A 12,224-nucleotide genomic window follows, 5' to 3' on the forward strand; every position below is an offset into this window, starting at 1 on the left:
TGCTAGAATAGTTTGTTATCTCTGAATTGACTGATAATTGGACTCAAGATATTGCTGGGTGCTGCCCCATTAGAATTCTCTGGATTCTACTTATTTTTGTCAATTAGGAGCAAATTTTATTGCAGCTTGGACTTTGAATTCTACTGATACTTTGCAAGACAGGGTGTACTTTATACTCTTTTTCATCTACTACTAAACATTGGCAGGTGATCACACTAGCCTAAGGACTGAGAACATATGGGAGCAGTTAATAAACGTTTTTTCTACTTAATTCAGAAAATGGATGAGCTGAGAAACTCAGACTTCCCTAAGTAAGATTTTAAGAATTACATTTTAATGGTTCTTCCATTAACAATTACTCCCTTAGCAGAATAGAAAATGGGAAAGCTAAGTGAAAATGTAGTTAAAGACTGCACAATAAACCCCCATGTTAATAAAATAAACCAAATTTGAATTACACAATGGGAGCGTTTTCCAAAGTAAGTAGAGAAATCCACATATCTTGTTTAAAATATACCAAGAACAATACCATATTACAGTATCAGAAACAAATACGGACAAGCATGGCAGAAGAATTTAGACATCGTATGCTTTGTCCTGACCTTCTACTGACTCACTAGTAAAGTGCTGCTAGAAGTCTGGATCATCCACTAAGGATTCAGATAGCTTTTAATATTCCTGGCACCTGAGGAAGTTAAGAAATGAAGAAATGCTACGCTTCCTAATAATGCACCAACCAGTGATCCATCATCGTTTACAAAAAAAATCCAATGCTAACTACTATGCTGGAAGACCACAGTTCCACGTTCTGTTTTTCTGCATTCTTCTTAAAGTATGGACTAAAAACTCCATTAGCAGCTATCAGTAAAATTTTCAAAACACACCAATTACTTTTAAATGATATTATAGAAGAAAATGTAGGGTTTTCAATTGGAGGAAGAAAACACAGGCAACAGTTAAAGTGGAAAAAAGTGCATCTCCTTAGATCCAAGAAGATGTAAAAAATTAATAGATTTTCAAATCTATTAACTGAAGGTACTATTAAGGATACTATTGAAGATACTACCACTGAAGTTACTATTTTCAACAACATCATATAATATTTGGAATTGTGTCTGATTTCAAAATTTAAGATTTTTAGTACCATATAGTTTGACTACACGTAGACAGAACTTTTATGCTCGTGGTATAAGGAATGCTTTAGGCTCAAGGAGAGTCATCAGAAGTGATAATTTCCCTGTTTTCTGTTGTGACAGAACAAGCCCTAGAAACCAAAAAAGGTGGTGCTTAATTTACACAGATAATTTGACTGGGATGAAACCCAGCTTAGAGGTGAGAACAGTATACCTCGGCTCAGTTATGCTAAGCATATGAAAGGAAAAGTGGGTTACCAACTCAGGTTTTAGGAAAGGAAGGGAATTTAAGATTGCACAGTTCCTCCTATAATATCACCAGAAAAACACATCTAGACTACACCCCAACCATACAGATTTGGATGAATAGGATCAGTCTCTGGATTGCATGTAGAGACCTACCAGAGCCAGGACAACTTATACTGCTCAATTTTTGGCACGCAACTTTGCCAGCTGCTCTTCCTCTACTGCCTTTGCAGTCTGCGAATGGAAGGGCTTCTCAAGAGTGCAAACCAGAGCTCCTGTATTAGGCTTCTACTCTCACTCACCTCCAGAGAAGTCTACAGAGATTAGCTGGCAATTCAGGTGCCAAAAGTTGTATGGTACCAGTTGTTCCTCTCTGTCCAGCTCCTTCAAGACTATAGGGTTTACTGATAATTTCTTTATACAACTGCAGAGGATTTGTTTTACATTATATAAAAACATGTATTTCTGTTTTTTCTTAAGTTTCCCTGAAGGTAAAAGATTTTTCTTTTTTACTAGCTCCCAATGAAAACAAACCCAACCAAATACTCACTCATTTTCCATACGTATTTAGTTATCTCTAACCTATCCCCATCTGTTGTTATTACAACAGATAAATACTAGCTCAGTCACACAAAAAAATTAAACCTTGAAGGAAGTGGGTCAAGTTTACTTTGTCCTACATGCCTGCCAGCATTTGACCACAGACCTGTGTACTCCTACATCAACACCATCTCAAAAAAATGATTGCAAGTAGGGTGGGTGAAAGGAAAAGGACTGAAACAATAAAGATTACACAGCAGTGGGGAAGCTGGCAGAACAATGTCTAGACTAATGACTTCAAGGCTTTCTCTGTTTACCTAATTTTTAGTGTAAAGGTTGAAAATTCCAGTAAAAAATGAGCATTATCTTCTTTTTCATGCAGTAAATGGGCCTCACTGAAACCTGTGTTAGGAGCTTAACTCTAATTAAGCTCTTTGAGAACACTTATAAGAAGTTCATTTTGCTTCCCAAGTAGTTTTCTTTATTTTTTTTAAGGAAAAGCATATGCAGGATACAAAGTCACTTTTAAGTTATCACCTGAAGAAAATCATATCGCTAGTTAGAATGACAAGTATGTCAAGATAGTCAGAGAAAGTCTTCCTGGAAGCTACTTCTGGCCTCAAGGAAGAGAAAAAGGTGACTGGGAACAGTTGGTAAGGATTTTCCAAGCCTAAATCACGCTTGATCAACCTGGTTGTCTCCAGTGATGACACTACTAAATCTGGATGAAGGGAGAGTGGTGGATACCATCCACCTTGTCTTTAATAAGGCTTTTGACATGATCTTCCACAGCATCCTGGTATCAAAGTTGGGACAGTATTGTCTACAGGGCAGAGTGACCAGATGGGTGAAAAACCGGCTGGGCTGTCAGGCTCAACGGGTGATGGTTAATGGTTCATACTCAGCCTGGAGGCGGGTTACAAGTGGAGCTCCCCAGAGGTGTACGGTGGAACCTGTCCTCTCTAACGTGTTCACCAACAACCAGGAAGGGGAGGAGGTGAAACACACCCTCATCAAGTTTGCAAACCACACAAAAAGGAAGCAGGTGGCCGATAGGCTGGAGGGCAGGGCTCCCGTTCAGAGCAGGAACCTGACATTCAACACAGGCAAATACAGAGCTCTGCTCCTGGGATGGACTAACCCCAGTGATGCTACAGGCTGGGGTCTTGATGGGCTGGAGAGCAGGGCTGGAGAGGTCCTGGTGGACTCCCAGCTGAATGTGAGGCAGCAGCAGCCCCTGGCAGTCATGGGGCTGTCAATACCCAGGGCCATAGGAATGCCTGCATGACCAGCAGATCAAGGGAAGTGACTATCCCACTCACTCAGCACTTGCTATGCCATATTGACAATACTGCATCCAGCTCCGCTGGCCCGCTGTAAGACAGACATCAATAAACTGGGGCAAGTTCACAGGAGGCCACTGGGACTGTTGGGGCTGGAACACTTGCCCTGTGAGGAACAAGGCTTGTTCAACCTCGAGAAGAGAGGCTGTGGGGGGACCTAACAGCAGTTCTCCCAACTCCAGTACCTACAGGGAGGTCAGTGAGAAGGGAAAGCCTGCTCTTCATTGAAATCCATGGCAGGAGAACACAGCACAGTGGTTATGAACCGAGACGAAGGATGGTCTGACTGGATATATGGGAAAAATTTTCTCTGTGAGGGTAATTATCCATTGGAGCACACTGCCTAGAGAGGCTGTGCAGCCTCCATCCTTGGAGGGTTTCAGACCCACTTGGGTAAGGCCTTAGGCAACCTACTCTGAATTAAGTCTTGACACTTTTTTGAGCAGGGGTTTGCTCTAGGTGGTCTTCCAAGGTCCCTTCCAACCTGAAGTATCCTATGACTTATTCTTAAAAAAAGGAAACACGACATTTGGAAGTGCCCAACTGAAAGCACACCTTACTCTTTCAATGGGCTGTCTACCTCTTTCATCCTTTGTTCCTTTAAAGGAAGCTACAGCTATTGAACAAGGATACAACACGAGTCAGTTGCTGAAAAAAGATGTTAAATACATGCTATAAACAAGAATACCAAGATGCAACCCATGCTCCATTCAATCTTTATACTTAGCGCCCCTCCTTGCGAGAATGCTAATAAAGTATAACCAAGATAACAGCCATAAGGCCTTCATCTTTTCCTAGCCTACAGAGTTGGGGACAGAGCTCACTTGGACCTTTGTGAATGACCAGCAGGAACATTCACTACCCTCAGGTTTCTCATTCACAGCTGGCAGTGCAAAGAGACAGTCCTCTGCCTCTCCAAATAACAAAATTAAACCAGAAACCTAACAGCAAGGAAAGTAAATGGAAAGCTGTTCTTCACACCAAGTGATTATTAATGGTTACAATCTAATTTACTGTGTTCAGTTTTGGGCCCCTCACTACAAGAAAGACGTGGAGGTGCTGGAGCGTGTCCAGAGAAGGGCAACCAAGTTGGTGAGGGGCCTGGAGCACAGGAGCACAAGTCTTATGAGAAGCGGCTGACGGAGCTGGGGCTGTTTAGTCTGGAGAAAAGGAGGCTGAGGGGAGACCTTATCGCTCTCTACAGCTACCTGAAGAGGGTTGTAGTGAGGTGGGTGCTGGTCTCTTCTGTCAGGTGGCTGGAGATAGGACGAGAGGAAATGGCCTCAAGTTGAGGCAAGGGAGATTTAGGTTAGATATTAGGAAAAAATTTCTTTACTGAGAGGGTTGTCATACATTGGAATGGGCTGCCCAGGGAAGTGGTTGAGTCACCATCCCTGGAGGTATTCAAAAAAGCGCATAGACGGGGTACTCCAGAACATGGTTTAGTGGGCATGGATGATGGTTGGATTCGATGATCTTGAAGGTCTTTTCCAACCTAAATGATTCCATGATTCTAAGTATCCAGCCATACTGAAGAGAGGACTAAAAATTGACCATGAAATGAAAAGGAAAAGAAAAAAAACCAAAAAAACAAGGCTACTCAGTAAGTACTGTTAAGTGGTATTTTTTTTCCTTGCTGGAAAGCATAATGAAGGGTAAACTAAATGAGAAGTTTCCAGTTATTTCTTCTTTCTCAGGATGATCTTGTGTTAGCTGGAAGAAAGGGCACAATTAAGTAGTCTTCAAGTATTACCAGCAATGGGAAAGATGAGCGCTCAGAAAACAAGCCTTACATGTGCTTTGCTTAGGGTTTTGTTGGTTTTTGGGTGGTTTTTGGTTTTTTGTTTTTTGGTTTTTTTAATTAGGAAAACTAAGCTTGTTCTCTGCAGGAAACTACTAAAGCTTAGAAATAAACTTTATATATGTTTCATTTCAAGACAAAAATCTTTGGTTTTCCGCAGTATTAAACACATCTGAAAAAAAAACCTGCACTGGAAATCAATTTAGAAGTTGCAACTGCTGAAAAGTATTAATTCTCTCCAAAATTCAATGTAGCTAAGAAAGGTGAAATTAAAATAAAAACATTAACTCCTAAATTTCCTCTGCATATGTTTACAAACCATACAAAGTGAAATCTTTTAAACTTAGCTGAAAGGAACAATCTCAGTATTAAAAGTCTATATGTGCCCCCTACTACTGTTCTGTAACGGGCTTGATGAATGTTTGAGTGATCACGTTTGTGCCTTTTCAGTGGTTATAGTAATGTCCTTGATCAGGAAAATGCGGGTTTAGTATTTCTGAATTCAACTTGTTTCAAGAGATGAGGTTTCACAGAAATACATTAGCAAACTAAATATTGATTTTTCAATTCTCCACCCAAGTTTTTTAAATATTTGCAACATTTTTAACAGCAAACGCCTTAATTAGAAGTCTCTGTAAACTAAACACAAGAACAAAAATTTGTACAGTTAATACACATTTACCTTCTTCAACTGTATGTACAAACACCCCTGAAGAACTCCAATTTGTTGTAAACCCAAAGCTGCGACTGTGGCCAGGTCTCTGGTTTATACTGATTCTCATATCACTGTACTGTTCCTGAAAAATAAAACATGACACTACAGTATCTGGTATCACAGGAATCGAAATGAGGGAAAGTTTATCCTCTAAATAAGTGAGACTGCTCACAATGTGCACTTTAATCATCTATTATTAGCACTATAGACAAAGGAAACAGCAATGAAGGCAGTTAAGTAACTAATTTGTTTTTAAGTACATTTTTCAGTTCACATTTGTATTTTCTCTACATATATATTTAGCTGTGCACCTCTCCTATTTTAGATGTTTCCTAACATGATGCTACAAAATGTAAGAAATTTGAGGAAACTAGAACCCTAAATGGGTCTTCATGCACAGTCTTGTGAATTTGTGGAACGCACTGTCTCCTGAGAGAGCATCAGTCAGAGATGTGAAAGCGCTAGATAACAGTAAATCATCTTATTTTTTTCCTCACACATCCTACAGCAGGCATCATCAGTTTCCTTTAAGCTCAATGCTGCAACTAGGTTTACTTGGGTGAACAATCACCTTTTTAATTTTCTGTGAAATACTACTAGCTTGCTATAGATTTTGTAATGGAGACCTTAGATAATAAAACTAATTCCAGAATTAGCTAGAATCCAGATCTTCCATTCTAGGGGACTTTCTAGATGCTTTCAAAATCTAAATGAAAACCCAACACTACCATTGTAAACTACAGAAACATTTGATTGGGAAAACATTTTGCAACACGTGCGTTCAATCCCACAATATATCATGAACATGAGTTGCATACATTAACATTTTAACGTGAACTCATTAGAAAACAATTAAAATGCCCAAATGCACGCTATTCACTTCGTTAGTATGGAACTGACATTGTTCTAAAAGGAAAGAAAATATTTTAGACTTTTTCTGTCAAACACTGTTAAAATAGATATATTCCAGCAATGTGTGCATGAAGGAAACGCCCGCATACGTACTAAATTTGGTGTACTAAGTGTACACCTACACTTTAGTTGCCTAGTGAACGAGCTCTCCTGAAGGGGGGGGGGGGGGGGGGGGGGGGGCGATTAATTTTTCCTAACTTAAAATATTTAGAAGTCTAGGTATCTAAGCCAGTTCCCCAAAGCTCCTATGTTGGTTGGTAGGATGCAACAGGCAGCTGCAGGGAGCTCGGCACAAGCAGCTGTAGTGACCCAGAGTCTCTGGGCAGGACACAGCCAGAGGAGGCTTCAGCAGTACCTGGGCGCTGGGCGCAGAAGACAACAACATTGGCGAGGCAACATGCTGACATTTCACCTCCCGTTACAGGAATGTTCCTGGCAAAACACTCCTTGTTACAGCCCAGGGTAGAAATTAAGTCTTTTATTCAAAACATAGCTACTAGCTTGCAAAAGCTCCCATGCAACCCAAGTCCTTAGGTGAGTGACGCTGATAGTAATCTACTAATAAAACAGGTTAGCACACTGGGCTACAGCAGATATAAAGCTTTTGAATTTGAGTGTGTTCCTGGAAATTACTGTTGTTATTTTTATTTCCACCATCCCAGCCTGGCTCTTCTTCAAACCTACCTCTTGTCAGAGAAGTAACGCGACTTTGTACACTGTACTTCATCATTTGGACAGGTCATCTCCAAAACACTTACTACTCCACAAACCTGGTGTTATTGCCCTGATGCCTAGTGAACTATATCAATCTCTCAACTCTGGCAATGATTTACAAACATGCCAAATGGAACTTGCATTCTTTATGTTGTAGCTTGTTTGAGGTACAACACAAGCTTTTTAAATTTTTTTTTTTTTTTTTTTTTTTTTTTTTTTTTTTTTAAAAAAAAACCCACATTACTCATTTGCAGGAAGTACAATTTATAATCTTGTGGCTAATGACAGGGAAAAAAAATGGACCTAGTACATTTTGTTCTCTTTTGTCTTGCTTAAAGTGATACAAAGAACCCATATCTAATCTGTTTTCACTGATTAGAACAGCAGTTCCTCTGCCTGTTTTTGCTACAACACAGAAAAAAAAAAAAAAAAAGATTATGATCTGTTCTACAACAATTACAGTTTCAAAAAATTATGGCAATTCCATTGCAACCACCACGGGGTATCAGGAATATTAAACTAAAATGCATTCCTTTTCCGTAAGTGATTCGGAAGAAGAATGGTTCAAAGTGACTGCATTTATAAAAAGCTGGTGTGGGAAGCAATTTCATACATCAGCATCCAAGGTCTTATGATCCTCACCCAAGCAACTGGAACAATTAACTTTTACAGCAGCATCAGGAATGCAAAGAGTTAATCTCTAATCTGTCAAGGGGTATGAACCACATCATTAGATATTACAGAAAGGTAGTGACAATTAAAGCTATTGCTGGTCATTTTTTACATGTGAAACGTGTGATTAATTGGAGAAAACAGCACTTGAAGATACATATTCCAAAAAAACACTGAAAGACCCAACTTCTAGACAAGCACATACAGAGAGATGGTGATTTGCTTTAAAGTTCATTAATGTGAACATTAATTAGATTAATGTCAAGTAAATAACTACTTTAAAAAAAAAAAGAGGAAGCTCAAGCCACAAAAAAGGATAGTATGATACTAATGTTTAAGGCTGGCCTTTGAAAAGCTGATCTTTATTTTCCACCACCAGTTTAAAAGTGCAAATGCATGCTACAGCAGCTCAGATCATTCATCTAACTGACATACCTGATTGTGCGCTCAACGTGCTAATTTGGAGAATAACAAAAACTTTGCAAGCTTCAAACAATATTTAGAATAACTATTTTGAATTAGAATGAGAAATAAAATGAAGCTCAGGACATATAAGAGATGGAGAAAAATGCAGCAAAAGAACCAATTATTTTCTTTCCAAATACTCTCTTTCCCCTGAATTACAGCAAAGGAAATAGTAGTTCTCTGAGCTGTTGTCTTACTACCAAAGAATACTTGCATTAGATGTATTTTTATTTTTTCTTTTACTCTGCTGTAGCATTCAGTTACACTAAGTAATCACATTATTTCCACACTTACCAGGGGTTTTGAATCCTCAGGCTCTGGCAGACTCACATTTTCTGCAGAAGATGCAAGTGAAAGAGAATCAGGAGGAGAGCAATACTCTGGTTTAAGAGTACTGCTTCCAGCATCTTGGTCTTGAGCTTTTACAGGTAATGCCAAACTAGGAGAAGGTGTTGACTGAACACCTTCTTTTTCCTCCTCCTCCTCCTCCTCCTCACCTCTGCTTCTGAATGCGCTAGCGGAGAGAGGGTGTGCAGAGTCCGGTTGTGAAAATGAACTGCTAGTGAACAAAGTTTGAGTTCTTTTAGCTTTCTCTACTTCTCCATTGTATTTCTGGGTATCATCCATCTAGGACAAAAATGACAGTTTGGTAAGTATGTGCTTTAAAAAAAAAAAAAATCCCTAATCTTTTCAGCAATATTTAACAAATATTTAACAAAACCCCCTCTTCCTTTCATGCAAATTCTGGTTATTGTATCCCTTACTAATTACCCACTTTAAAGAGCAATGTAATTTTTTTTTCTCTTGAAGTGTTTCCAGAATAAATAGTCCAGACTTTTTGTGATAAACTTGTTAAAAACATCTGCTTAGAATGATCTGCATTCTCACAATTTTTTAAATTGAGACAAATAGGCATTTAGGAGAAAGCTATGAAAATTGACATAGTAATCGGGGTGGGTATAAAAATCAATTTCTGTGTTTCAGTGCTTTACTGAGCAGGCAAAGTTTAGGCTAGCATAAAATTTCAATTTCACCAAAGTCTGCAGAGCAAAAGAAACTTGTATCACCTGAAAAATTTGTCTAACACCTAATTATGTTAAATTAGGTTCAGACAATTACATCTGAGGAGGGCAGGTTTTTTGATAAGGAACACTAAGGAGACTTGCTACAAGTAATAAAAAGATTATTCTACCAAATATATTTATCAGCCTTACTGCTAGGAGTGCCTTTAAGTACAGAAACACGAGTAAACATCTAAAGCCACGACAGAATTGCCTGCTCTATTATCACAGCATTCATCAAACAGCAGATTATGTTTTAAAAAAACAACAGATGTTAAAACTCTACTGTCCCCCCAGCTACCCAAGACACCAACTTTTACAAACTTTGGGAATGAAGCGGAATTTTACCGTGAATGACCGTGGAAGTGATGAGATTCCTCTTGAGTGGACACCAAAAGGTCTTGGTGTAACCACAGATGTTAACCTAGAGGTATCGGTTTTCTGGTAACTTCTCGGGAGAGAAGCTGAAACCTGAGCTGACCCAGTTTGAGCATTCACCGAGTAGCGGGTAGACAAAAGAGCCGAGCTCTGCTCCTCTGCCAGGCTCTTTGGCGGAGCGGGAGCTTCGTGAGCGGCCGAGCTCTCCGGCAGGTTCTCCTTGCGCGGTTGTGCGGCATACCCACTACTGCTGTCCTTCGTGCTGTAGGAGGCATCTTCCAACAGGTAATCTTTTGCTGCTGACTGTGTGGAAGGTGCTTTTTCTTCACTAAACACATCGTCGTTCAGTGAATACGTCCATCTGCGATCGTGTTTTCGCTGCCCGTAGGAGTCTTGATCTCTGTCCTCCCTATGGGGACAGAGGCGTTAAAATACCAAAGTGACCTGACAAACAGGTGGGCCCTGAGTCTTTCGACTCCTCAAGAAACACATCTCCATTAAATGAAAATGAATGGAATAATTGAAAAATATTAGTATTTTAATATATTTTTAAATCTACCTTCTTCCCCCTCCTCCCCATTTCAACACTCCCATAACACTCAGGCATACTACTGTCACACTATCAGGTTGCCACCGTGACAGAAATCTCTCTGCCAAGAAAATGACATAGCTATTCAAGTTACATATCCACAGAAATTCAGATTTTATTGAGGAAAGAATCGGAAGAAGGTAGTCCTGTAACACTGCCTGAACTGTATAGCTCTGCTGATGCCTCTGCTCTATGAAAGTGCTATACTGAACTTTTGATCACAAAATAAGATGGTGTCCAGAAGTTCAGATTGGTTTGGGGTTTTTTTGCTATTCATTCCTTTGTCATAAAGGAACAACCACCAAGAGATAATCTTTACCACACCCTTTTGAAGATTCTGATGATACTGGACATTCAATACAATCAGCATCCACATTTTTATTCCAGGGACTAATTTTTTCACAAATAAGAAAAGAAATACTGAAAGTCAAAACATTCTGTATAAGACTCATTTAAATTTGTTTTATGAATACATGCCATGCGCGTATTCCCTTCATCTTAGTCATACATGCATCTAAAAAAAAACCCCAAAAAACAACAGACAAAAAAAACCCTGTCACCAGTAGAAATGGTACTCTGCTACTCAGTCTACACTTTCTACTCTTTGGAGAGAATCTTGTTCTGTAAATACCCAGAGGAACAATTGGGGATAGAGCAGAAATCAAGTAAGAGTTTACAGCTCTGCGATATACATTAAAATTCTGGCTCTGTTTATTCAGAGTGGCTAAAAGAATAACAAATGCAGTGGTAGAAGAAAGAGAAATAGTTAAGCCGATCCAAGAATTAAAAAGGTAATTATCCAGTTCAACACTCTTGTTTTAACCTTTTTAAAGTGGATACAAATACTGACTTCTCAATACATTTATTAATGGAGAGCAGAGTAAAACAACATTTATAGAGCAAAACTGTTTAACATTCTGTGAAAACAATGCATTAGTAGACAATATTCTGCCCTTCAATTGCCTAGATTTCTACACTATAATTTGCAACTAAAATTGTTGAGATCTCTGCAAAATCAATTGCAACTTGCTAGTAAAAGCTGCTCAAGAATTCAAGGGAATAAAAATGCTCAGATTTAAGTTCTTCAACACAATACTCCCATTAGGGTCATTACCTCTCCTGCTGCATTTCTTTCAGTGACTTGGTACTCCTTTCAGACACCTCAGAGGCTCTCCTTTCTATTTCTTCTCTCTCTTCCTTTTTCTTTTGCAATTCGGAAGTGAAGCTCTTTCTACGATTCTTCCATTTTGCTAGATCCTATAAGAATAACATGAACATATACAATCAGATTTTCTCAAGATCTCATAAATCTACAGAGGCATACCAGCACATGCTATTTACTGCCCTGATTTTATTTGCACGTCTGCACGGCGGCCACATTTTCATGCACCTTCCCCCTAAATGATAAAGGGGTTCTCATATTTCAGTTAGGGTTACAGCCTCACTGCCTGTTAAAGTTAACGATTGTCATTACTGAACTACAAGTGGAAAAGTATGTGTTTTGCCTTTTTTCCTTCCCTTTAACATTTTCAATTTTATTCTAGAAGACTTCACCCAACGACACAAGGTTGAAAACTAATGCAAATGCCATGTGTATTTCTTTGTTGTAGACTCTGGAGTATGGGATTATTTTTTTCCCCCAAATAACTACTATG

At 39.1% G+C, this 12,224-nt stretch overlaps 1 protein-coding gene across 9 annotated transcripts in view; it reads right to left on the reverse strand.

The window, feature by feature from the left end:
* Positions 1-12,224, reverse strand: part of LMO7 (LIM domain 7) — a 136,044-nt gene that overhangs the window by 24,875 nt on the left and 98,945 nt on the right. For 8 of the 9 annotated variants that reach the window (XM_049815900.1, XM_049815897.1, XM_049815895.1 and 5 more), the window contains 4 exons: positions 11,684-11,826; positions 9,951-10,389; positions 8,836-9,168; positions 5,746-5,860 (listed from right to left, as the gene is read on the reverse strand). In XM_049815900.1, coding sequence (XP_049671857.1) covers positions 5,746-5,860; positions 8,836-9,168; positions 9,951-10,389; positions 11,684-11,826 — 1,030 coding nt within the window. The remainder of the gene's footprint in view (positions 1-5,745; positions 5,861-8,835; positions 9,169-9,950; positions 10,390-11,683; positions 11,827-12,224) is intronic. The other variant, XM_049815901.1, reaches the window with a different exon arrangement.

This window comes from Accipiter gentilis, chromosome 13 (genome assembly GCF_929443795.1).
Source record: "Accipiter gentilis chromosome 13, bAccGen1.1, whole genome shotgun sequence".
Taxonomy (NCBI): domain Eukaryota; kingdom Metazoa; phylum Chordata; class Aves; order Accipitriformes; family Accipitridae; genus Astur; species Astur gentilis.